The 27,915-nt window shown below is 43.2% G+C and overlaps 2 protein-coding genes across 6 annotated transcripts in view; both read right to left on the reverse strand.

Moving 5' to 3' along the window:
* Window positions 1-237: 237 nt before the first annotated feature.
* On the reverse strand, window positions 238-27,907 carry LOC126564003 (apoptosis-resistant E3 ubiquitin protein ligase 1). 5 transcript variants are annotated; one of them, XM_050220902.1, is made up of 10 exons: window positions 27,797-27,901; window positions 27,607-27,715; window positions 3,294-3,450; window positions 2,015-3,221; window positions 1,749-1,949; window positions 1,512-1,662; window positions 836-1,449; window positions 576-770; window positions 435-502; window positions 238-369 (listed from the first exon to the last, which is right to left on the reverse strand). In XM_050220902.1, exons 1-10 carry the CDS (start codon window positions 27,884-27,886, stop codon window positions 267-269), a joined length of 2,895 nt encoding a protein of 964 aa, XP_050076859.1. In that variant the 5' UTR covers window positions 27,887-27,901; the 3' UTR covers window positions 238-266. The 5 variants fall into 5 exon arrangements, with proteins under 5 accessions (XP_050076859.1, XP_050076858.1, XP_050076855.1 ...); XM_050220901.1 differs by having other exon boundaries at window positions 27,607-27,679; window positions 27,761-27,901; XM_050220898.1 differs by having other exon boundaries at window positions 1,740-1,949; window positions 27,607-27,907.
* Window positions 18,014-27,915, reverse strand: part of LOC126563786 (uncharacterized) — a 123,054-nt gene continuing 113,152 nt past the window's right edge. The window contains exon 2 of the mRNA XM_050220525.1: window positions 18,014-18,026. The gene's annotated coding sequence lies outside the window, so the exon portion shown is untranslated. The remainder of the gene's footprint in view (window positions 18,027-27,915) is intronic.

Consider the following 27,915-nt stretch of genomic DNA (forward strand, 5'->3'; position numbering starts at 1 on the left):
TAGAGTAGACAGGAGTTTGGCACAGAAGAGGTTTGGTAATGGGGATTGTGCAGGGATTGTGTGTATCCTGATGCATTGGGTGAAGATCCAGAAGATCCTTACCGAATCGGTTGGATACAGAGAGGAATGTAGTAGTAGTGGTAGTAGTATTAGTAGTAGGGAGTAGAGAAAAATACAACCAAACCGATTTGGCACCAAAGAGAAAACGAAGTACAGAACGGTGCCATGCAGGTGTGTCCGGATGTACCATCATCAAAGAAGAATGTTTAGACCATGCCAAAACCTTCGGTTCCCTCGCTGATGGCGAACATAAGGGCTTTTTCAAAGTGTTCATAACTTTCGTAGTCTGGCAAGCAGAGTTGGTTGAAACTGAAAATGAGATATTAGAGTGATTAGTGCTGTAGAAAGAAAGGGGTTCTTCCGCAGTTCCTTACCAAGTGTGAGCCGTTGGGAGGTTACCAAACGTGGGAGCTGCAGTTATTTGAAACCTGGGATTTAACTCCTGAAATAACATAACATAAAGACGCTATTAATTGAGAGAGTTCTTAGAGCTATTGAATTAATTCTTAGGTTACCTGAAAGCCTCCTGGAGGTAATTGAGAGCAACCAGTAGTGAACTGTAGCAGACGTGCCATTTCTGTTTGGGAAAAATTACCGACAGCAGCCCAGAACCAACCAAGAACTCGACGGAACTCTGCTGAACCTCCGTTTACGATGTGATTTGCTCGGAAATCGGCAATAGAGTACTCGCCCGTACCACAAAGAAGTAGCTGCAAGAAGTATGTTGGAAATATCTTAGACCCTTACTTAAAAAGTATACATTTCAAGAACCTACCTCCAGCTCGTTCTCATCAAAAATGCTCAACAAATTATCAGGAATGATCCCATTCAACCCTTTCAGAAAGCTATCAATCTCCTCACGCACATTATTGCAGAGACGCTGCTGAGCCAACGCATCCAGGTACTGGTTCTTGGTAGCGTTCGTAACCCGCACCTTCGCCCCGTTCGGGATGAGCTCAACGGTTTTCTGCAGTTGGCCACTTTGGTCGTACATTTCCTCCACAAAGTATAGCTCCAAATTTTCGCTAGTGTCCAGATCGGTTTCGAGAATGTACTTGATCTTCGATAGGTATAGATCGGGATCATCCTGCTCGAAGTACTTGTAGTGTACGCGTAGTCCAATCAACTGTGCCAGAAAGGAGCGTGAAAAGCGTGCCCGTACGAGCTGTCGGTACGTTCCACCGAGGGCCGATTCGTACAAACACTTGCCGACGACTTTGCCCGCAAACTCGAAGTGTTTCAGCTTTAGATGGGGTGGACGGTTTGGGTTCGGGTGGACCAGCGCCTGGCGTTTGTCGTGGAATGTACAGAAAAGACCACCACGGGGGTCAAATAGGGCACTGCATACCAGCTCAAACCATTCGCGCCGTAAGCCACCCCAATCAATTCCTGGAGAAGGAAAGAATTGTATGAGTAGCTGGTGGAGTTTAACATCTTTGTAGATCTACTACCTTGCTCTCCTTGGAATGTAACCTCAAAATTACCACACCAATCGGATACCGAAAAGTTCTTCGTGGCCTTCATGCTCGACTCCAGAATTTTGTCCCGCTGTACCTTCAGGGATAGCTTCTCATGGTAATAGTTGGAATGGAACTTACGGACCTGAAACATTTGAAAATGGGAAAAAAGAACAAACCCTAACATAAGCACGCAGTGTCAGCTTGTATGGGGTTGCGTACAAGTCGCACTTCATGGTAGAAGAAGTCTTGCTTGTCTTTGAACGTTTCCGAGCCGCCAATGTTCTTCAGCAGAAAATGTGTGAAGGTGGCCGCGATGACGTTACGCTCCTTGGATGCCAGCTCGATCTTCGGCTGACAGCCATCGTCAATGATGAAGATTGCACCGTGGCTGTTATTCATTTGGATGGTTGATGGTGGAAGAAAATGGAACTGAAAGACAGAGTGACTCGTCGTTAGCTAGGCGGAGATTACTTCCTACCGTTGTTCATACTCACTTTTGTGGAAGGACAGAGTCGAAACGTTGCGATACGCTTGGGAATGATTTTAAGGATCATCTCCTTAATGGTGACCTGTTTCGGTCCCACGTAACAAAGCACTTTACGGGGCTTGGTCCACCGTTGCTGGCCATAGATGCTAAACAGCTTGGCCTCATAGCAGATGTTGTGCTTGCGCGAAGCAATATTCTTGTGTACGAGTGTCGTATCACTGCTGCTCAGCACAATAATGTCAAAGTCTCCGTTCGGTATCGGATGCGCTTCGTAGCTTACTATCGCCCGGAGACATACCGGTTCGGGAAACAGGGCCGTAAGACTAATGCGTGCGTTTACCTTATCGTACGAGAATGTGACCGCACTGCCAAACTTATCACTATGGTTACCGTAGAGATCGAAGATGTCGATACTGTAGCCCTTGATCGGATCACAGTCCGCCTCAAACTGGCACGTATTGCCGTGCTCATCGCGAGGCTCAATGTGCAGGAAGGTTGGTGCACCGGCACAACAAACCACCGTACTGGCTGGCCGGATAAGTCTCGAACGCCGTGCATCCATTGGTCCCGGGGCAAACGTCTTCACGAACGGGCTTCCCGCGATATGGCTGGACCCGATGAGGACCGAAATTTTGTACTGACCGGCAGTACGCACCGTAAACTTAACCTTCGCTATGTTGGCATTGTTCGGATCGGTAGGCGAACCGAGCTCACTGATCGTGACGATCTTGCGCGTACCCTCGGTAACCTCGACGAAGAACTGATCCGTATCACAGATGGGATATGCCTGACCGTTGCGCTGGTGAAATCGCACGGTAAAGCACATCGTACCACCGACCCGGGCCGGATCGGTCCAGTCCCAGTGTACCTTACAGTTGGCTGGCAGCAGATACTTCCCAGTCACGTACTGTAGCAGCGAGTGGCGTGCTTCTGGCGCAAGTGAGGGTTGCGTCATGGCGGCGAGTGTAACGAGACCGGCCACCGAGACCGATACCACCAGCATGCCGCCCCACGTCCATGCATCCTGATGCTGGCTCGACTTCACAACTGTGGACCACAGGTCGGCTTTTAAGGCTTCCAGGTTGGCTTTGGAGGTTGGCAGTTTTTGGCGGGCGGCCGACCAGATCGGCCAGTCCTTGCCGAGGATTTGGCTTGCCCGGGAATCTTCCAGCCAGTACACATCTTCCAGTGCCGTAACCTCGATGGCAACCAATCTGCAATGACAGTGATAGATTGTAAGTTATGGCAGGGTAGGATTGAAATGCTTAGTGTCAGGCCAGTCGTACCTGGAGTAATGATGCTGCAGTCGATGCTCCTTAAGCCACTCGCGAAGTATTAATTTCTGTTGTAGATTCAAGGCAGCTCGCTGAAGACGCTGTTCATCTCCCGGTGGTAGCTCCGGCAGGCGCTCTGGATCTCCGCAGCTCGAGAGCGTCGAGATACCTGCAAGTAGGTCATTATAAATTGTATGCCGCATTAGTATCGAGTTGTTGCTTTTTTTATTTTTATTATTGTGGTCATCATCTGGAGAATTGTGGACTGTTCACACAATATTCGTACTTTTAGATATTATTTAATAAAATTTCCCTAAAGTATGCAATTCGTACAACAAAGTCATCATTATGAAATCATTTTAAGTGCCAATTAGCAGCATTTCAGCTCTTTGTGTGCATTATTCGTATCAAAAAAGCCCAAACTAATGCAAATGGCAAAAAAGCCCGTATTGAAGCATGTGAGCATTCACTTTCCGCAGTCTAACTGTGATATTGCGCAATGAAACACTCGGACGTCGTCAGGACCTTTGCTTGTTGTGTTTGGGGGTGCGTAGGAGGATCCTGCCCCAAACTATCGCTTCCTATCGCCAGAGGGTTGTTGTGTCGATATCCCCAGTACTCCGGGTCGAGCTATCATGATGTCGGTAGTGCGTGCTACACGGTCAGGAATGCCCGGTAAAACGCAAAAAGCCCCCACATTTTAATGGACGCCGAGTGCACACCGTTCGCGTGGTGCATATTCCCGCGGAACCGATGCACATGAGCGTGTTTTATGGGTATTACGAAATTTAATTTACGCAAATGAAGCCGTTTCCTCGCCTAGATCTTTGGAAGGGAGGGTGATGACCGGGAGCCAGGGGACTAGGAATTGCATGCAATCGTTAGCAATGCAGCAGCAGCAGTAGTTTGCGGTCCTCACCGGCAACCTTTGAAAACAGAAGTTAGTGCAGCGAGAACCGCCAGCAAAAGGTTAATACAATTTAATTTTATTTTTATTGCTTCCCACATACACACATACAGCTAGCTTCGCACATACATATACAAACATTTCATTCCACTGTTGGGCGGAAATGGTTGGAAAGTAATAATGGCACCATCATGGGGCACCAAAAATTGAGCGATTGTTTATGTCTTCTTCGCCAACCGCACCACGAGCGAGTTCCACGAGCTACTTCCGGGTTTGTTGGCAAGGAGCGGACGTGGGGAAGCACGTATTAGATGCATAAAAATTCAAAATATGTATTACAAATGGCACATTCCGCGAAAATGGCGTTGTCATTGATTGCTAGTCGCGCTGCACTTACGCCAGTCAGCGCCGTGCGAGCGCTTTACTGCGTGAAACTAAGTTGCCCAGTAATGGGCCCAATGTATTATGAGCACGTACCCCGAATGTATAATGGTAGCAAAACTATTATTCCCACCATATGGTACGCTCGAAACGCTTCGTCAAGGACACAACGGACGGTGCTCACGCTCATACACACTTGTTTTGTTCCGACCGGTGTGTTTTGAAAAGAAGGCCCCCGTTTTCGGTATCAAATTCCGGTACCGGGCATCGATTTCACCAATCGTTTCGTACAAATCGAACCGGAACACACAAGCACAGGCAGGTTGGAACCACTCAAACCACTGCATTTATTGCCCCCTCTTGCTGCCTACCATCGATCGATGGAGCGCTTAGGATGAGCGCTAGCGAATGGTGGCTTTTTCTTGGAAAATGGTTTCAAATTTCCGAGTCTGTCCCATTTCTTCACCACATTTACCATTCGTAACAGCATGACTTCCACCCATCCGCCGGTCGGTTAATGGTTAGCCGAAGGGAATACTTAGGCTAAAGGTTATCATTTATGTGGAGGACACCCGAGGGTGTTCCCGATATGGCTGAACGTCGATCAGACCCAACAGGGGAGTGATTGAGCTGCCAAGTAGATTGTAGATGGACGCCTTTATTTACTCACGGTTAATCTTTTTTTTTTTTGTTGCTCTACCGGAAGAGAAAAAGAACGGAAGAAGATAACCACACTCAAACACGTTTATCGTGGGGTGAATGACAATAAAGGCTTGCTGCTGCACATAACATATTTATGGAAAGCAAAGTTTTTCATGTGGCCACAATTTGTTTTGGATAGCGTTTCGATGCTATAAAAGCACAGTTTGAAGGATTTCTTTTCGTACGATGTTCGTTTCTTTCCAAAAGGTGATTGTTTCGAGTGAAAAGGCAAACTATCAAATCAAACGAGGCGTTTCGAAGCGGTATTTCGATATTAAATTTGTATTCTGCATGCTTAATATCGAAACAAAGATGTAGATACAGGGTTTACCAAGGTCTAACGTCTTACGATTTGAACATAAATCACGTCAAGTTTGAGACTCAGGTCGGTAAGACTGCTCAGTCGTAAGCGTCTTGGCCGTACGATTATTCAAATTTTTGCATAAGATTAGACAGATGAAGTAGGATGACAATTTTGATTGCAAATTGTTTGATTTTGGATTTTGGGTTATTTCCTTTACAGCAAGAATGAGATCATCAATCACAGATGAACTTCTTCTTGGTTTTATTGACTCACTACGGAGGAATGAGGTTCGGATGAAATTTGACTCCCGGTCCTGTCAATACTGTTTCAATACTGTTTCAGGCCTGTCGATTTTAGATGAACATTGGTTCAAGAAATGTTCCTTATTTGTACAGTTTTTGTCAGTGCCGGTGAAATAACAATTAAATATACATCGGGCAAAACAACTGCATCTTCGCTTATAAGTAAGTACTGGTCATGGCTTCAAAGTTTTAGCTTTTTTCTTATACAGTTCCGGTTTTTCTTCAATTCATGTAGGATGACCTGGCCAGAACAATCTGACATAAGATTTTTTTGTGTCTGTCCTACTTTGTATGATAAACATTGATGATTTGGCCGGCCGTGAATTTTCCACCATATCTTATGCCATAAGCTATTTCTCTGAACATACGCGACAATCCTATCACCCGACAAACAGCATCAGAACCGGCTTATTGGATTTTGACGTATCAGCAATTTATGTGGAGAAATTGAGGAAATAGATTTAACTTTTTACTAGGCATAGATGCAATAGTTTAATATAATAAACATGCCAAATCCGCAAAAGGTAGCCAAAATAATGTGATTTATGTCTAATTCCCCGAGTAATGGTTATCACTAATCCTACACTTGTTTTAAATGTGTGATCATCCGCTATTTGGCATGGGAAAACACTGCAAAAGAAAAAAATAAACCGCAACAGAAAAGCGCACGCAAAGCACACGGAACTTCTTTAATTCCGTATGCCGGCATGCAAGGAAGTCGAAGGTTATGGGTTAGAAAAACAAGAACTTTTTAATTAAACTTGCCCTAACGGCTTTCTTTTCAAATTTTCTTGCCTGCATCGTTTTTGTTTTTTTGCCTTTAGGATAAACTTTCTATGGCGCAATGCAAAACACAGAGAAAGCGGGCATGAAATTCGATTTCAGTCCGAGAACGCGCGCAAAGTTGCCGTTTTCATTTCATTCACCATTAGGATTCAAATGCAAAAAAAAAAACCTAATGACAGCAACTAGCCAAAAAGTAGATCACAAAAAGCAAGATGAACCATGAAATGGAATGGTAATATTGTGTGCACAGGTGATCTGACGCTCGGTATGACATCTTCGTGACTTGTGGACACTTTTCGCTAAAGAAAAAAAATGGGGGAAAAGAACACTTTCTTTGGGTTTCTTGGCGTACAAGAAAAGCAAACACCAATCATTGGCACCGTGTTCCATTCCTTCTAACCCTATGGGTTTGCGTGCCGATGGGAATGTTTTATAAGCAATCGTTTACATCGTTACTCACGCCCGACCCGGTACGTGTTGAATTGCGAAATGAAGCGCGGTGGAATGTGGTATTAAACTCCCAAATAGGTATCACCTGATGCGAATGCGGGGGAGAAACTTTGTTGTTGAATGCCCGTTTTCTTAATGTTTGATTTTTAATGATTTTTCATCAACCAGTACCGTGTCACGTCGCTTAATTACAAACACTTCACGATCGCGCTGATGTTCCGTTTTTCGAGAGTTCAGATGTCAATGTCAAGGTTACGGGGGGGGTTTTGGGTTCGTTTTCTTGAAGAAACACGGTGTCTTTTGAGAAGGGTTGAAAATTTGAACCACAGCCAATATGAAGGGACTGTAAAGGGCACTTTCAAACGGCTTGGATTAGAGTTCTTGGAAGAAACTTCACATTCCCATCAATGGAGCAATGGATACATACAGAACTTATCTTTCGATCGAAGGCACATCCTCTAAATCGACACACCTGCACATGCACATTTGTCACGCAACAATCTTGCTTTGGCTTCGAGCTACACATTACTTTTTCGGTTAGCTCTGGCGCTTCGGGGGTTGCGTTGGCAGCGATAGTAATGGCCATCGATTTATGGCTCCCTAACGAAGGAAATATGGAGCAAGCTTCCGGACACGTTCGAGACGGTGCCAAACAACAAGTGCCTCGTAAAGCGAACTTATTGAGCTCAACGTTTCTCAATCACATAAAATGCTACCTCTTCACGAAGGCGAACGAATTTCGTGAAGGTCTCATTATGTGGTAACTTCAACCCTTTGCTTGAGGATAGTAAAAACGAAACTCGGGAAGAAACTTCCTTAAACTTGCCCAATCGCAGGCCGAAGTAACGGGGGTTACCATAACCACTCACGCAAAGCATCAAAATACCGTCACGATTCTGTCCGATGAAAAATACCCCCTTGAAATCACTGATATACTGACGAACGACCGGTACCGATGATATGGATCTGTGGAACTTGTGGCTTAAAATAAGTCCCAACATGTTCGTTTTGTTCGGGCAAGCAAACGAGCATTGCGAGCGTAAGGGTGAAAGGAAAAGCGTGACGTGAAAAACATCAGCGCGACGTGAAGTAATGCCAGTTTTCCAAATAGACACCTCCGGACGGGTTGGGTGCACCGGCGTTTGTTTTTGGAGGTCATAGGGTGAGCTCGGCTATATACCGAGTTTGCCGAGCCGAGTCCGTACGGCGCTAACGATCTGACTCAATGCAACTGGGATTGTTGGCCCCAACGCGCGGCGACGGCGTGTCAAGGATGCACCGGTGCCAGTGAAATTGCAGTAGCGTTCCCAGCAGTAGCAACAGCAGTAGCGCAAAGGTAAACGTCGAGCACTCACTCCGATTGCGAACGGTGAGGTGTTTAATTCGTTGCCGGATCTGGAAGCCATACACACGGTGAACTGACTTCGGCCATACGGTCGATGGAAGGTGGATCGGAGGCGGACGGTTTGGATATGATTAATTTCAATCAGATTTTCATTCCCCCACATCGGTTTGCAACAAATCCGACCTGATTGACGTTGGATTTTCACGCAGAGCCGTGGTTCAAGGTAAGGAGTGATGGTTGAGAGTGGTTTTTGTTGAGGGTTCTTTGTGCATTAAGTATCGATCACTTGTGTGCTTTGCTGCCGTTAGGATTTGTTGAGAGTGGAGTTGAAGGAGTTGGGGGAAAGCAAGGAATAGACAAAACAATCAGCCAGATTGATAAGTTGTTGTTCAATTTATCGCCGTACAATGTTGTACTGAACTACGGTAAAATGTAATATTTATTACACACAACATTTTAATTTCCTTTACATTTGTTTTTCCTTTAGGGCTTGTCTAATCGTCTATAATTTCTACCTATCAGAATTAATGAATGAACTTATTAGATAGAAATTATAAAGTATTCTTTAAATAGGTTACGTTAGAGAGCAGTTCTCTGATTATTTATTGTATCAAGTATTATGGCAGACGTATTTATGCACACATGCAATTGGAGTCGACTTCAAGCCGGAGCTGAACGCGTTAGAGGGCTGAGACGTGATATGCAATCACAGCTTGTTCCATGTTGCGACTGGATATCGTCAGTAGCGGTCGCCTAGGGCCTCGTCACCTGCTTGGTGCAAAGGGCCTAGTAAAAACGGCCACACGTTAGTAGCTTTGCAGTAGTAGCTTCGTTGTAATCGCCTTGTATTGGGGGCACTGCTTACGGGAATAACGGGCTCGCATACGTTAAGGGTCTCCTCAAAAGAAAAAGAAAGCTACCAACGGTCAACACTTTTGTTATGGATATGACATGGGCCCCAACATCTAAGCCACCTAGGGTCTACAACTACAACAATCCGCCACTGGATAATGTGCTACTTGGGTTAATCGTTCGATTATCTTCCCAAGCATAGGCTTCCGGGGGTGACCCGGTGTAGATGCGACAGCTGCGCCGGTGTTCACACGGCAGGACCGGAATCGAAAGCCCATTGAAACCGTTCCCGTGTTGTGAGGACTGACTACGTATGACTAGTATGTTTAGGAGGCCATTCGATCGCAGGTGGGACCTTCCACTGAGACTTTCCATGATGAGGAAATGACGAAATTGGAGTTGAGCAGGAGAGCCTATTAACTCTTTTAGGAGATTCCAGAAGATGTACTCAACCATAATCGAGCCTTATGGATAGTTTTTTTAAGACTTATTTTAAAATATTTTAATTCTCAGCACCAGATAATTGATGATTTTCTGAAACAATGAAAGATTGGAACTCAAAACTACGAGTTTTTTTTAGGTGAAATTAGACCGTTTCATTAGTTGGGTTGTTGCATCTTTAGCTAAACAATAACTTTTGTTATAGCAGAGATAATACCAAGTGATTATGAGGAATTATTACTACTCAAGAGGATTTTTGACCCTGCGCTGAAGTTGACAGTTTACAGGAAAGAAATATTTCAGTCTTCTCAATGCTGAATGTGGTATTTCGAAATGATGCTTTTGAAATATCTAATATTTTCTCATAACTCAATCTCACCCATTGTGTTTAGAATTGAATATTGATTTTGCTTTCTGTATAATGTAAAACAGATTAGAAATGACCGTTAATGAGCTAAGATAGTTCAATCTATATCGTCTTTGCCGAGTGAAATATCCCAATAAAACTGTAACAAAACGTTTTATCCACATTCGAACAACGATTGTACAATTCCAAAATACAAATTCATTCAATTTCCTTCCTTACGCCTTAAAAGGTGCAACGTTACCCAACATCCATCCTTCAACGTAACGCTTAATGCTAGTCAAACTTCAATTATTCCCTTTAATGGTACCCAAACTAACGATCATTTCCTTACACAATACCGGTCAAAAGCGGAAAGCTTTGCCAACTGTCCACTGATCGATGGTGTCGATAGGGTGTTGAGCAAACGCCCTATTATTCGCTCGCAGAAGGTGCGCTTTTTGGCAGTGGCTCAAAATCCATATGAAACATTTATCCCTTCGAAAAAAAAAAACAACGACAATTTGAACAGACTCAACGTCAACCATCAGCCTTCTCCGTGAGCCGCATTTCTCCGCTTGGCAAGCCGACGTGATTGGACAGTGTTTAGAAGGCGTATAAAAACGAAAAACAAAAACCAAATGCCCCAGTTACGCCATGTTACGTGGTTTTCCAAAAGGCCCAGCAAGCTTCATGTTGTTGTGTGGTTTGAATATTTTACAAACTCGACTCGTCTCGATGGGAAACGACAGCACACATCTCGACGGGTTAGCTATTCGTTTCCCGTTGCACTAATCTTACCCATTGCAGTGGCCTTTTTCGCTGAGGATGCTTTTTTGGTTGACTGCCAATCGAGCGAAACGAATTGAAGACTTTTACCGCACCGCATACGGTACGAAGCCAGATCCAGGGCTAGGCGAGCAAGCACGACGATACAAAAACCAGCCACATTTTGGAATGCGGTTCATACCCAAAGAATCCGGACGGTAGTAAAGCCTCGATCGGGAGGTGCCGCGTCTCCCAATGCGGCACTATCGATGATTGTGGAACCTGTGTGTGGGAGTTGGATGCCCACTTGCAGTGGCAGGTGGTTGCCAGCCAGCAGAAAAATCAATCAAGAAGCGTTAAAAAGGAAATAAAATATTGAAGGTCAGCGCACAATAACTTCCTTCTCCGAACTTATGTTTAATCTTCAAAACGCGCTATCTATTTACAGTTGCAGCAACGTGTTACAGTCGAGATAGTGGGACAAGATGCCGTCACGGTTAATTATTTGAATTTGCAAAACACCATAGCAAAAACGTGATCGGTGGCATCACGCCACTTGTGCAGCTGCAAGTAGTAGGAACAGTGATAAGAACGGAAAGCTTCCTCTATTGGCATGCTTGAAATAGCATTGTTAAATATTGTCCTAAGCTTCGTGACTGTTTCAAGTGGAAAGACATTTTAATCATGAAACACTGTATACAGGCCGCATACTCAAAACCCAGCCCCGTTTGATTAAAGTTTCTTGTGACTGCAATGCGCAAAAGTTCGGTGATAAAAAGCGGTAGAGCTATCGATAGTCTACACATCCCGATACCGCTGCTCACAAATTATATGATTGTGCAATCATTTAAATTGGTATGGTGCGAACATTAAAATTTCTTTCCCCATCTTTTGCCGCACTTTTCATCGTATGCACATTTGATTATGGACGATGTGCGACCTTGGTTGAAGGGTCACACACACACCGAGTGTATGAAACTCGATGCTTAATTAAGCGGCCTTCTACAATTTGCATAAATACACCCCCATCAAGGGTGCACGTTGTGGTGGGGTGTCCTGATACGAACCGATGATGGTTCTGTAGCTTTTTCTGTTCACTCTGACACACCAGCAAAAGATTATGACAGAGAGTTGAAATGGCTCCCGGTGTGTGTGTGTGTGTGTTGGATCGGATAGATGGGCTTCAATGTCGGTGGTTCGTGAATATGTATGGTAGCTTCATACGTACGGGAAGGTCCCTCGAGGCGTCAAATGGCCCCTTTGGTGGTAGTGTGACGTCGCTGTCGAGGAGGATTCCGGACTCCAAAAGCTTGGTTGACAGCGTGTGTTTGCGTTTTGTTTTTTACATAAATACATACTCTTGCTCGTAAAATGAAGCAAGAGCTAATAACGTATCTTATCTAATGCATATAAATCGAATCGTTTTTTTTTGGGGTGGAGTGAGACTGATTGTGCCAACGTGCTTGTGTCAGTTTTTGCCAGATAAAAAAAATCGTTGAATGAACCTTTAACCTTTTGAAGGCGAAATGGTTCTGTTTTTTTATAGTTTCCGATGAGTTGAGGACAAATAAGCAGAAGTAAATAAGAGAAGGACTAGAAGGATGAAAGCATAAAATGGTTCGCCGCCATCGTGGCTAGACAGGAATAGCGCGAGTTTCTTAGCAGAAGCAGCCCTGGCGATTAGAGCAAACGGAAAGGCAATTCTTCCCACTAAACCGAACCAAACCGGACATTAACTTGAGGATTATACGAGCTTGAGCAAAGTACTGCACAAAAAGTTTGGTGACAATTTACCGTTCCTTTGAATAGGGGAGGAATAAAATCCACAATCCGCTTCGCCTCGAATGAATATTCCTTACAATTCCATGTGACGGATAAAATGGGGAGAAGGAACAAACAACAAACATAAATTCCTATTTTTGCATTCGAACGCATCAAAGTACGTTTTATAGCGCCTCAGGGGAGTCAGTCTGTCTGTGGGGAAGCAACCATCACCACGAGTCCTGTTTGTTTGGTCCCGATGAATCGATACATCGGTACTTCTCCCCACACCAAGAGACACTTCACAAAAGACGTCACTCCACTAGAGCTAATAAATCGATATGAATACGATTGTGACGGGCAGTGCTATTGACAGGTTTAAAGCATGACACACAACAAACGATTAAAGCTTGCTCTACTTTTTTTTGTTTGCTTCATAGTTGTAATTTAATTCCTTGCTTGAAACTTGAACCGTTTTGTAGTGAGCGTAATGGGGCGTAATAAGCACATCGCCTGGTGTTAAAAAGAAAATTGAAATTAATATGTACTAGATGATGATGATGGGGACATTTTTCATCGTACTTTGTGCGTGCGTGTTTAAGTGCCATTCCATTTAATGGGTTCGGTATTTAAGAGGTATGACATTTGAATTGATGAACTTGCTTCTTTGGGAGCATTTTTTTTCTACTCCCTCTAGCGTCACAAGCAAACCAGTTACCAATTTTCTTTTGCTTCTTCCGTTCGGTGCAAAAACTAAAACAAAAAACTCATTTCCCCTGCACAAAGAAGAGGTGATTGTACATTTCCACCAATTAGAGCAATTTGAATAATTCACTTCCTGCATCATTTCTTCGTCGTCGTCGTCGTCATCGTCATGCCGGCAAGGGTAACACATTCGTACCATTTTCCCCCTTTTTCTGTGCCTCTTTCCCTTTCGAACGGATGCAAATCATTAAACTTTGCCCTTAACGTTGAACCAGCCTGGTGCTGAATACACTTACAACCAGGGCGCCAAAAGACCAAAAGGCTTGAGCGTTGGGGTATAAAACACCACACTAGCTTTGCGTGTGGTGTAAATGGGCTGTACGGTTCTACTACGGTGAACCCCTTTTTTCCGAAAACCATTTGCCAGGTAGTGCGGCACGTTTCCTTACAATACTTCTTTGTGTATTTTGTGTGTGTGTGTGCATTCTTCTTTATTTTTTCCACCCAAATGAAAGAAAAATTCAACTTGTTCGAGACTTGTTGAATCATTGAGCTTTTCTTTGATTTTTCGAGCCTTATTACTTTAATTTGGTTGGTGTGAAAATAAACAAAGTTAATTTCATCAACCACGCCCGTGCGCTGTTCCGGTCCACCAACAACCTTCCTTTTTTTTCGATCTGCTTCAGCAGTGTTTCAGTATCAGATTTTGAGGGGACGGCAAGGGACGCCTGTGAGGATAAAGATTATTTGTTTATTCATCAACACCTGCCCCGAAGCGCAGGTGAAGCGAAAGCGGACGCCTGGTAGATGGAGGCGCCTGGTGAGTGATGAAATTTTTGTGATTTTCATACCTTTTGGCACGTGGCAGACGGTGCTACTGGAAAGGAAGCGGCGAGTGTACTCTTCTTCCCCCACCATCCAGGGGCTCGTTATTAATACGGTATGAATCATAAATGTGTGAACGGTCGGCATGGTAGGTGCTTGCTGTAAGCTTGTCTGGCTGACAGCGAGGGCGATGCGATTTTCGTTGTTGCTTTCCTTAGCGAGAATCCGTTATAAGCTTTTTACCTCTTGACAAACGCGGGAACTTGGCGAAAGGGACATTACATATGCCCGATCATAAGCCGAAAACTGCTTATTAATGTGGTTGAACGAGAAAGGGATTCGATGATGCAGCAGAAAAATGGCAAGCAAGGGTTGAAAAATTAAATTTTCCTCTACTCATCGATTGGAAAGTGTTGGAAAATTGAATTTTCTTCTCCATTGTATAAGGCTTCTCCATTGTGATGCAAGCCCTCAGTGTGAAATGCCACAATAAAAGGTTGTTCGTCACTGTGCAGTAAATTTACTGTGCGTGTGTGTGTCTAGTGGCAGCCGCCATTGGTCCATGTCCGTGGCGGTGAATAATTAATAGAGACAGAGTTGACCGATATTCATTACATGCTTTATATAGCGGACGGTGGCGTACCGCGGCCCAATCGACCTATGCCCTTTACAGACAATGGTGTAACGTTGTGGCACAAGGCTGACTTGGGGTGTGTGTTTTTTTGTTGTATATCACCACCACTCAATCCGGAAGCTTGGAAGGAGCTAAAAAATGACTCCCAATCAAAAGGAAGGCTAGTACGAGGTTCTACATACAGACACACACAGACATAAAGGAAGAAAACTACTTCCTACTTGAAGGGAAGAATCATTCCGTGAGCATAATCCATTTGCCAGACCCAAGCAGAGAAGGCGCAATGATAATGATGGGTCGGGTGGAAGCAAATGCGCCACAAAGTCTGGCCGTGCTTAGTGGAAAGCTCCGGCGCGTACTCACCCCGCTCTGGGCGACCTGGTGTGCGGTGGCCCGCTGAAGGTCATCTCTTGTGATAATCAAAAACCCAACCTTGGCAAATGGAAGTGTAAAGCGGAAGTGGGAAAGTGTTTGCGGAAGAATGGGAGCCAGAAGGGATGAAGAAGAATGCTTCATGGAGGCACTTTTTTTTCTCCCACCGGTGTATGTGTGTGTGTTTGGGGGTAGTTTATCAAGGAACATATTTTATTCTTATCTTTCTCATTCTGGTTCGATGCTTTTCTCTTCAACTTTTTTTTCTTACCCCACTGTGTTCAATTGAATGGTTGCATAACTTAGCGGAGGTTGGTTTTGCTGATAGTGAAAGATTTCCTGCTGATAGAAAAAGTGGCTAGAGCAGGAGAAACAAAAATGACTGACTGAGATTCTTCGACAAACGAGCCAAACATTCGTGATTGGAAAGCAGCAGATTCTTGTTATTGAGAAGAAAGAAAAAAAGCGAGCAAAAACGCATTATTGATCGTCCAATTGGCTACATTACGTACCAAAAGAAGCAAGAAAAGGCTAAAACATTTCAGCTCAGCAAAACAGAACGCCCGATTTCGCCTTCCTCAGGGAAAGGACGAAGCGCTTCTTATCCTAGGTGTCAAAAGCGCTTTGGCAAACGAACACGTGAAGACTGTTTATGCAAAATTTATGTCCCAAATTTGTTTATGCTTGATTTCTTTTGTCGAAAACAGTCAACGCGCAGTGGAGTGGTGGTTTAAGGTGGAGCTGCCGTACAAACAGTTTCGTGTGCCCAGCCCAGTATGGCAATAAATTTTATTAGTCCAAATATCGTACTTTTGGTGAAGCTGATGACTAGGAAACGGACAAACTCGGAACCGTACCGAGTGCCTCACTGGATTGGGGGATGATTTATGGTCCAAACTATTTCGTACCCAGAGAGCAGTGGTGGACAGGTTCGCGTGAGTCTCGTGCCCTGGATACCTCATAAGCAGGAAGGAGAATAAGCACCCTGTCACACTGAGAATAAGCTCGGTAGCTCAATAAGTGTGGCTGTCGGGTAGCTCGGAAAAGTTGGTGCTCCAAAAGTACACTAGGATATGATAAATATTGCGGAAAATACACCACACGTACTGACCATTTGTTTTCATATTGAAGACATACGGCGATTTTGTAGTGTCTGGGTGTTGTGTTTGAATTGAACCTCTAAACAAGATCACTCTCAGCTGAGCACCCTTTAAATATGGCTTTAGATCGTTTCGGGATGTGAAGCGCCTTGAAGTATGCAATCCGCATCAAAAAACTTGCTTTCATAGCAAGGTGTAGCCACCGATCCATCTTGGATTTTGAAACTGACAAGACAGCAAACAATAAGTTAAATTATCCACAGATAAAAAATTTAACTTAGTCATACGATACGTAGTTTCGCAGATATAAATGTAGAGTCCAGGTGTTTTTATAACACAACCTTAAAACCTCTCCTGGAGATGTATATAGCACTGACCTAAAAAACCTACAAATATCTCACTTTCAAAATTAGCATCCGGTGATAATAATGCCTCTTTCAACAGTCGGTGTGGCAATTTTCGTGACAACGGTATGGTTTATTGCAGTGTCTAATATACGGTGCAAACGTTCACTTTGAATTGCTCTTATCAGCTATATTTGAGTCTCACAGTGATACTGCACTTTTTTCGGTCGGTCGGCATGGTCGGCTTCGGAAAAAAAAAGAATTGCCAAACCCACATGATAAAAGTGCTCACAACGTCCGGTAATAGTAACAACGGACGCTTATCCAAGGCAAAGACTCGCGTACGGCATCGTTAAATAATGAACAGCTAACAAGAGCAAAGTACAGTGAGCTCCACATGAGCCTGTAAGTGTGATGAACAAGGAGAAGTAGAAGCACACGGACACCGTCGCCAGTATTTTCATAACCCAAACAAAGTGCAATTAAACAAGAATAGAGTCGAAGGGCAACAGGAGCTAGGATGCTTAAGGATGCGCTCCCCGTTGTGCCAATTTTCATGAGCCCCCTTGTAGTGGGATTTAAACCACACCAGAAACACCAAGCAGGTGTAGGACCTTTTCCAATTATCTCTCTACATGTCGCTGGTAGCAACCGGCACACTAATAGTGTAACTCCGGCACTTTGGTGGTACATGATGCACTCGTTTTGCATGCGCCCGCTTCGGCACACAGAAAAACGAGCAATCTACTCCACACGGTCGGTGAGTGAGCAAAAGGACACTCTATTAGCCAGTGTGAAGGCGGACTGGCTGTCAGGCCACAATGGGTAATATGATAAAAAATAGGTGTCCAAGCGGCAACCGGTAGTGTGGAAACGGAAACCCTTCGTCACCGAACAGGATATGGGAATATGTAAAACAGGACTGAAGGCCCGTTGGTCGTTGTTCGTTTGGATATGCAACGCCAGAAGCAAGGCTGACGGATTACCGTGTGCTTGGGCTTGTACAGTGGGCAGCAAACAGGGTAGGACAAACTGGCAGCTGGTTGGCCCAATTCTAAAAGCGAGTGGATAAAAGATTATCGCAATTTGTTTCTGAACATCCTCATTCCAGAAAGATGAGTTGGTGTTTCACGACGTCACAGTAGCAGCCGGTTTAGCGTTTTGTGTAGTAGTACAGGTAGAGGTGCTATCAACGCGATTCCATTTTTCAATTAAACCATCCGTGCACGGTTGAAGGAGTGAGTGCTTATATAAATCAACGACTCGCCTCGTCTTTGAGGGAGGTTGTTCCACCCAAAAAAAAAAAAAAAAACATCCTAGAGTTCACTGTCACAAAACGAAAGAAAGAACGGAAATGGAAAGTGAAAACAAATCACACACTAGCCTCAAGGTACAAATCAGTAAATAAATAGCAATAAATTCCCTTTAGCTGTAGTAAATAAACAATTGCTTCTACGATGGTACGTGGCGTTCGGTACGGCGTGTTTCATAACGCATCGCATTGGTGGGATGATCGTACGGGAATGTTTACAGAATTAATCGCATTCAGTTTGACTGCTGTGATCTAACGCTGTGTACGAGGTGATGAAAGATTCAATTGATGCACATGACTCATAAGCTAGACTCACAAGGCACAGGGTTTTTGGAAGTGTTTTGCTGCTGCTATTAAAGAGTAATTTCGAGCTAGTTTGCAAACGTGTGGAATGTGTTTGATGTTACGAATTGTGTCTGTTCCAATGGGAAATGTTGGCATTGGGCCATGCTTTTTATATAAGGCGAATTGTTATTCTTCGAATAGAAACTTGGTGGGGGCTGTTGTAGGTTATTGGATATTGTTTTCATGAAACATTTATTGCATACACAAAATTCTCTTATTCATATCAGGAATCATGAGGATCTTCTTCTTCGTTTTGGCTTAACGATCACACCGGCCAACTAATGGCTTACTTGACTTGCTGATACGATGTAGTTGGGTATTTAGTACCGGGGAATAATGGTCCAGATAGGATTAGAAGGCCGGTTCTGCCGTTTGAATACCGGCGCGGCTGTCGCTCTCCCACCACAGGATCGTAGTGTATCCCCATGAGGATACACACCTGAACAAAGACTTGCAGAGAGGACAATTTTGGGGAGGGACTACTGACAAAATAGGGCTGTCCAAGGTCACCTTGAGCAGATGAGACTCGTACAGGGTACTACAGCGTAGGCGGGGTACTGCTCGGAATGTGCAGAAGTCAAAGAAATACCAGATCATGTCTAGATGGTCTAGTTCCATCGTTACTTCGACCTAGCGTTTGTCCAGTTTAACTTGAACACTGTCTAGAAACGGCAACGGTTGTCCAACCTGCTAGCTGTCCAGTTCATCTTGAGCGTTGTCTAGAAATGCACTCGCACTTGTCTAGTTCTACTCAGAAACCCTATATATTGATTATCGCTATTTCGCCTAAACTATTCGTTGGCTTCACACTTCTTCTTCTTGTTCTTCTTGGATTAACGACCCAATAGATAATGCCGGTCGTCTAACGGCCTACTCGACTTATTGGTTCCAGATAGTTGCATGGTCAGTCCTCACTATGTGAGACTGATACGGATGGGAAGTGAACCCCGGTTCTGCCGTGTGAAGATCATTGCCGCTGCCTGGACTGGATGAGACCGGACCACGCTTGGGTCACACACATAGTAACGAAATGGAATACTTTGTTGACACCATACACAATTTTTTGTTTAGGAGAGTTTTTTTTGTGAACAGAGATCAAAACATCTTTAAGATTAAGATTAAATATATTACATACATTCAGACGTTATGCCCTGATAATTAAACCCTTATACTTATTAATGACAGAAACCATGTACAAACACAAAAGATACGGAAGTAATATATGTAATTCTAGAAAAACATCAAATACCTACCAGACGAAACTGACACCGAATGACGGATGTTGGTAAAGGCAATCGAGTTGATTTCCGATTCCGGAGCCCACATGTTGTACATGTTGGCTTTGTGCGTTTCTTAAGCACTAGAGCTATATCACACAGCAAATACACAATCGCACACGCAACAATACTGATGTTTTGAACGAATAATTTACGGTTTGTATTTTTTTTTTTTGTTTCGCTAAATCACACGCAAACGCTTGCCACGTTCGTTCACGCGAAATACAATATAAATGTGCGCTCGCTGCATTCGCGGGAACTATCGCATATTATTGGCATATAGACGGGCGGTTTTGAATAATATGGCGCCGGCCACGCTTATTCCTATTGCACCACCGGTAACAATGCACTGTTTATTAAAGCTTTCGATTGCGACACGACCACCGACCGCTGGCGGTGGATGGTCTGACGTGGGCGCTGTGGACAATACGCAGCTAGGCACCTTGACATTGTCCGACGGCACGGCTCGGCAACAGTGAGTTTGCCGCAAAAAAACACCCCGTTTTCTACCCGTGATGTTTGATCACTCTTATCACACTGCTAAAATGGATGTTGATTTTCGACTTAGGCCACTGGCTAGGGATGGTTGGATGGCTCGCTCGCTATGTCTTTCGGTTTTGTATCACTTTAGTTTCTCAGCCACACAGGCAGCACAGGGTGCTCCGAAGGGGAAGGGATGAAAAACTTGGGCTATGCGGATGGTTACAAAATTGTTTGAACACTAATTGTTTCCTTGTGGTGAACATGTGCCACCCACTTGGTGTGTTTGCTTTGAATTGACAGTTTGACTTTCTTTTGTTCCGGTTTGTTGGTTTGTTGATCTAAATGCTAAATTAATAAGATTGGGGATTTAGTGGAGCACGCTATGGTGGTTGAGCTGAGAAAGCAATTCAATCGTATTAGACCAGGGTGCAGCAACCGGTGTGAATCGGTTTCGTACTATTGCCTAAGAATTATAAGTTTTTAGGAAATTTTCAAGGACGCTGTAAAGGAATATTAGTATTCTACTTCAATGATGAACCTTCATCAATGTTGGTTTATATTTAAATTATTTAAAGTAGTTTTCGCTTTTAGTTTCCTCTCTCAACTATATTTAAAGGGTCATTCGTTTAGAATTCGGTCACTCATCGCAGGCTGTGAAACGAGACATTTTTAACGTAGAAATATAATTTTTACATCAAACGGAAGGTTTTTTTATTGTTTTTTAACACAAAATTCAAGAAAATATATATTTCTTTATGTACGGATGATTTTTAGCAACTTTCTTTTGATAACTCTCACAGACTTCCGCACAAACGGTTTATCCACTTCAGCAACTGTTTTTTTCCAATAAGATGCGTGTTGGGCGGCTGGCAAATCTGGCCAGAGCTTAATTGGGTCATTATGAACTTTAATAAAAAGCAAAACATACTTTTACAGGCCATGATTTTCATAAACTGTCGAGTTGATAAAATGATTTGTTATAAAAACCCGTTTTTTGTGACCACAGCTGCAGATTGCTTGTCACAACATAACTTTGCGGGCAAATTTGTCAGCAAAAACGAAATTATATTTGTTGGGAACATCGCCCCGTGCTGTGGCTACATAACATTTTTGCCTCAAATGTATTTTTATGTACGTTTCGTCATCCATAAGAACGCAATGTAATTATGCTTCAGAGTTCTGTTTGGTTGCTTTGAGACACGAAAAGAGCGACAGTCTGCACTCAATCCGATTCTTCCGACGGTACTTATGCTGCACCGTATTTTTTTTTTAATATCCCCATCCGAAAGTCCAAGGTCAACCTGTAATGCTCTCAACATCTCCCAGTTCAGCTGACATTGTTCCTGTACGACAATTTTGTTCAACCAATCTAGCTACGGTTTGACGTTTCCAAAACCGTTTCCAAATTTATTCAAAAGCAGAAGACGCGTTTTTAAGGACTTTTCTTATTTTTCTCTCGAGCCAAGTTGAATTTTCTAACTGGGTGTGCACAATTAATTGTCTACGTTGCAGTTCCATCGTTAATAATAACTGAAACAAGCACGATCATGCCAAAACCACTCCATAAGAGGGAAGAGTGCTCCAATACTCATAGATGTCGAAAAATTCCATATAGCACCACTGGGAGCTTTATTTTACATAAGATAGAGTGACCGAGTTCTAAATGAACAATTCTTTAGTTGGCGCCGAAAAGTATGTAAACACATTTTATAATTTTTATTTACTTTTAAATCTACTTTTCAGATTACAAACAGAACTAATATAGCTCTTCAGTTGCTCATCCCTGGCAATATAAACCAAACAAAAGTCCGCAAATCCAAACAAATCGCAATGCAATACGTAATAACCTCGTTCGCTTATCTTTTGCAGCTGCGAATGCTTATTCCTTCTTCTAATGCATTAAGATGATTCATAGCTAGCTTTCTGAACTATTTTCTCTTGAAACGATTCATAGGCAAAAAAAAAGAATGATCAAAGTAATTACGGTTTTAAATACCATTAACTAAAGCACTTTTTCTTCAAGTTTGCTCCCAAAACAGTCATGGAGCGAAGGTTAGCACCTAACCTTTCCAAAATTGATCGCCTTCTGTATGTATTGTGTAATGCAGGTTTCTACTCGGACTGGTTGGTGTGTCGTTGGCAGTAGTTCAAAATTCGTTCCCTTCCCTTAAAGCTACAGCAATAAGGCAACGGCGAGAATAATCGCCGAATGGAAAACATGTGTTGAAGCGAAGCTGCTTATCATACGGAGAGTATGGTGATTTATCGTTAAAACTTAAAACGCTTTCAAGTGAGTTTTGTACCGATGCGAATCGTATCGCTTTACAGTAGCACTTTTTGCGAAATTTTGAGCTGACACAACAGCTAATTCAATCAGAACAGTGAGGTGGATAAATTGATTGAATTAACAACGAAAAACACAAAAAAAAAAAGAGCAGCCAAGCGAAATGTTTATCTGTGCGATGGGTTTTTGTTTTTTCTATTTTGCTAAAGATTATCAGACCCACATAAACTGATTTGTCTCTGTCAAATGAGATGGAAAGCACCATCAGCGACGGGCACCAAGCGTGTGGTAAATGAGATGGAAAGAAAGTGCTATCATTAGCAAATGGGTAGCCGAAAGCGCTGACGAAGACATTTAGAGAATGGAATATTGGATGACAAAAAGACAACTTAGAATAAACACAGGGAGTGAAAAAATTTCACATTAAAGTACGTCAGATGCTCAAGGTCGTGGGATTCAATTACATTTTGGAGTGATGAGAAGAGACTCATTTATGGAACATTATTCTTTGCAGGAAAAAATGTAGATTTTTTATTTTTTTTCTATAAAAAAATATCCCAACTTTGCTAATTAACAGGAGCAATCAGCATTAAATCAATCTCATTGCTCATTGCAATACAAACACGGTACTTCAACGATGAATTCGTCTTCATCATGCTTCCACGCATAGAATGTCCCAATATAAGCCAAACTACCACGCTTGACGAAATGATGAAAGGACAAACAACACTTGATTGACAGCTGCAAGCTACCCTCTAGTGGCTAAATGTCATTGCCAACAAAGCCGACGGAAACAAAAAGGGATACGTCGAAGTGTGTTATCAAATGTTAGGGAGTTTGGCGTTTTTCTGTTTTTTTTTTTTTGGCGCAACCCGAATTCGGAAGGAAGCGCAAAATCATTCGGCAAACGCGTGACTTGTCTCGCGCGTGGATGTGATTTTTCGCCATGCTCCAAAGATCATCTTGAGCGACTGAGAAGGATTGGCCTCTAACGATCAATCAAAGTCCGTCAGACTAGAAGGTAGAAAAGTCGAGGACAGAAGAGCTAGGGAAAAACCACGTTTCGCAAATACATACACACAGACTCAATTTTGTGTTTGTGTGTGAAAAACAAATAAACCTAAATGGACGTTTATTTTGCGAATAGAAGAAGCATTTTCCTTTTACACCTTTTGTCTTGGTTTTCTCCTTTGTTGTGCCATTTTCCAACAAGACAAGACATTTCACCATCGGGCGCGTGTGAAGAAGTGGTATTGATTTCCGTTTGTTTTTCTTTTTGGGAGAGAGATGGGTTGGAAAACTGATTTTGCAAGGCATTACAGCATACACATGGTTTGTTCAGCCTCCACGTGCCGTATTTAGCTAGCTATTTTGTGTTGGTGAAAAGGTGCAAACACTTCGACCGGGGAGATAAAGAAGGGAAGGCAAAAAGGGAAGAAAAATCCTCCAAAAAGGTGAATCTCAGCATCATCATAGAAGAAACCGAACACCGTAGAATGTGTTGTGTACGCAAGACGCGATACACAATGCGTCGTGTCATCGGTGTCGTTTGTTCTCGGTTCACTCGCTCCCTGTTGGGGAGCACACACACGCACAAACACAAACAAAACCACCCCAAAAAAAAAAAACGCTGCGTTACTGCAGTGTGTGGAACGTTGAATGAAATTTTCTCCCGAAAAATGCGAGTAACACAATCGAGTTTTCCTTGCGCTTTTATCATCAGCGCCGGTCGCCCCGCTCGGGATGAATGGGAAACAAAGGCAAGCGAAGCAAGCGTTTTGTGTGTGTGCGCGCATCTTTTGTGTCGTGTCATTGTTTGTAGTGGTAGTGTGAAACGGGTAAACATAACACCCGCCCGGTGGTTGTTCATATCGAAAACGTGGAAAATGAATAAGAAAGATGTGGAAAATCTTTAGCCCCTAGGCCGTATCGTTGGATTTGTTTGGATGTGCAGAAAACAAGAGCTACTGAGATCATTTAAATTCTCATTTGCGGTGACTTTTGCTAGATCTGGCTTCAAACAAAGCGTTGGTCTTTTACATTAACCCAGAAACTATTTTGTAAAATAAGTAATTTCGTTTTTGAACGAATTGTTCCGACATTTTACATCATTGGACACACAAAACTCACGTTCTCTTCGCAGCGCAACTTCACAAACTATTCACTTTAATCGCTACAATCCCATTTCCATTAACTATTCGCACACTTGCCCACGAAGAATACGCGAGTTTTGTTTTGCTATTTCCGGTTCATTCACTTCACACTTCATCACTCTCTTCAGCACTTAGTACGCTCGATTTTTAGGGGAACAACAGGCAGGACATCGGGATAACAGGATGATACACTGAGGACACGCGGATACTTCTTGCGTGCTTTGGCAGCCATGAACGAACGCGAAAGGCACAATGCACACTGTGGTAGGGATCTGGAGAGATCCACACAACTGCTTCAAGGAAGCGCCACAAAAAACTGAGGAGATGATAAAGGGTCTTCTTGGGTGAGCAATGTAACTCAAAAGGGCTGCGATGACTGCGTCGATGGAAACAGGGACAGACCCAGCCGATGGGCTGTCATCCTTTTGATCTTGAACACACTCTTGAACACCTTCAGCACACTAAAAGAGAGCTTAGTAGGCGAGGAAAAAGTGTCAGCCAGCGACAGACACAGAGAGAAAGTGAGAGAGAGAGAGAGTGTGTTTTTTCTAGGGGGCCTCTGCAGTCACCACACGCGCGTGTATATTGGCGTTTTGTTTGTTTGTACGCTTGTTTTCCTTCTTCTTTTGTTGCTTTTACTGGGGATGGTGTGCGAGAAGAAAAACACGGAAAAACGGTGCAACCAGGAAACGGAGATCAAATATCACACACACGCACGCACGCAAGGGATAACGCAACCGAAAAACGGGAACTGCGACCACAGTGGGGCAATGAACGTAGAGGGGTGGGAGTTCGAACAAGGGTTGTGGAGCAAACAAAAAAACAAGGTTTTGGGCTGAATGGAGTTAGAACTGGACTGGAGGATATGTTGCGATCTTCCAGGAGGTCGCACTCCGTATCGGACGAACGACTTACAACGAATGAGCAGCCGGAGAGTAGCGTCGATGGTTGTTAGTGTATATAGCTTCTGTTCTTTCGCTGCGAGGGGTGACCCACACGCTCTACCGTGAGCCAGTCGCCAGTCTCCCAACCCGCGGGTCATCGCGCGCTACAGAAATCGCGATGTATCTCGGCTGTTAGCGATGCGATATCTCTGTTGCGTTGCGTTTTTTAGAGCGTGCACCTACGAGTGAACGAGCCGGTTGTGCCCGAGATGGAGCCATGTTTAAGCGGGATAGCAACAGCGGGAGAGACACATGCGCGTGGCAACGGAATGCGGTGAGAATACATGTGAGAATTCGGAACAATCACATGACGGGTGGGTTGAAAAGTTTGTATGCCACGGCCATGTAGGCATTGTTGAAAATTAGAATTACAATTTTTTATGAAAATTGGTTAGTGTTCGGTTTGGTTTTTTTTAATCAAAATTGTAATTTAAATTATTCAATTTCTTAGCACAAAAATTTATTTGATGTTTGGGGAATTCTTACGATAAAACACTATCAATGTTAGTCTAAAACAATTAATTCACTTTATATTATGAAATTGACTATTCGATAATATAAGAACGATTAATGTTAATTAAGTCAATAGTTTAAAACTGTTTTATGAATGAGAAACAAAGATTTTGGTTTAGTTATTTACGGTCGAGCAAACTAGCTCTTCAGAGACCCCCAATATCAAGATTTAATTTCAAACAGCTTCATTGCTGGTTAAGAGTGACAATGTGGCGTCATGGAACATTAAAGCCCTTAAATCGGCTTTGTATGACAGGAAGTATTTAAAAATTTTATAGATAGAGCTCTTAAGTAAATAACCGTAAAGACTCCAAGTAAATTTCCAATAAGCATCAGTAATGACACATTACAATCAAACCGTCTTTGGACCTCGACCTCGATTGACAAAGGAGTAGGATATAAAACTATTGCATGAAGCCAAGTCCTTATGTTATTGCGGATACTTAGTTTCCGAAAGCATTAATAATAAAAACACCGAATGCCATTATCCCACTTGTTAAGACCCTATTAAGGATTTCAGACCCGTGTTAGTTAAATAATTAGTTGTAAGCAACGATCAAAAACATTTTGAAAATTTGAGATTTAATCCAAAAATTGCATTTCATCAATATCAATAATACTTATATGAGGAATTATAGGATAAGAGCGTCAACTAAAGCCCGATTAATTTTGATTTTTGAAGAGAATATCTTTTAACATAAAAACATACTATAACTAAGAACAGAAATCGACCATAACACTTATGTTCGAAAATAGATTTGGAAGACATTAAAAATAGAATTTCAATTTGAGTTTTTACCCTCAAACTTTTTCTTCTCTATTTCAAAGCCTTTTATAAGGACTTGTAACATTACTGTGGTCTAACATTTACACTTACGAACTATCTTTATCCAGACACTTTTATCAGAAATGTTGTCATGTTCATCAACCGTGCCCGGTGGAACATGACGATGTAGTACCTCACATTAATTTATGTTCTTCACCTCGCCCAGGTACGAGATAAGCAGCACACGCTGACCTGTTTTGCGGTCAGAACCATGCTGTAGGCTCTCGGCGTAGGTCTGGACACAAATGGACCTGTCCGATAAGGCAAGAATCTTTCTTTTCGCTGTTTAAACAACGAAACTTCAGGTCATGGAAATGGTCCCATAGATGTAGGACGATGTCATAGAGCGTTTTGATTTACTGTAATTGTGCTAGATGGGACATAAATCTAGCATTTGATACGTTTCTGCAAATGATTTAGTGTGCAAGTTGGTGTGCGGCGGGACGAACAGCAAACTCGTCCAGAAGACCGGGAAGTATCGGTAAAATTTTGTAAACAAATCGATGTCAACTCCGGTAATTCGTAGCATGCGCATTCGCTTGTGAACATTGCCAATAGCAACCTTTGCAACTAACCTGTACCAACCAACAGGTACTGGGGTGAATTTGGGGAAAACGATTTATAGTAGAACCTGCCAGCTTGATTCTACACCATTGCAATCTATGGTTCGAGAGCGTTGAACCATAGGAATCAAATATCACAGGTGGCGCGTCGCTTGGTGGAGGCGATGAACGTTTTAACCTAATTGAATTATCCACACGAAATGGGAGCTTCCCGGGTTTGAAATTTGGCAAGAATCGTCGGCCCCTTGGTATCTATTGGGAAAAGTTTGGTAATGAAAATGGATCCGATACACGAAAACTTACCTCTGTCACGGAAGAGTTGTTTGTATTTCCCCAGCTGATTGTGATCGAGCCACTCGTCCACGATGGTTGGCGTGTGCCGTTGGTACGAACCCGCCGACGGGTTGGAGGAGGGTGACGGTCCCAGGCGTCCAGCGCCTGGGTAGGATGTGAAAATTTCGTAATCCGCGGCATCCGCATTAAACCACCCGTTCCAAATGCAAAGGACCAGCTTCGACAGCGAGATGGTAAACGTCAAACTAAGCACAACAGCTACGAGAATTTTGATGCAACGCACCAGCATACTTTGATTGCACTGACCAGAACGTTCAA

Source organism: Anopheles maculipalpis, chromosome 3RL (assembly GCF_943734695.1).
Source record: "Anopheles maculipalpis chromosome 3RL, idAnoMacuDA_375_x, whole genome shotgun sequence".
Taxonomy (NCBI): domain Eukaryota; kingdom Metazoa; phylum Arthropoda; class Insecta; order Diptera; family Culicidae; genus Anopheles; species Anopheles maculipalpis.

Coding starts and splice junctions, on each gene's coding strand:
- LOC126564003 (XM_050220898.1), bottom strand. CDS start 27,886: ATGCTGGTGCGTTGCATCAAAATTCTCGTAGCTGTTGTGCTTAGTTTG. Junction 3,222..3,293: donor CTGCAGCATCATTACTCCAG/GTACGACTGGCC, acceptor CTGTCATTGCAG/ATTGGTTGCCATCGAGGTTA. Junction 1,663..1,739: donor TCTACCATGAAGTGCGACTT/GTACGCAACCCC, acceptor CAAATGTTTCAG/GTCCGTAAGTTCCATTCCAA.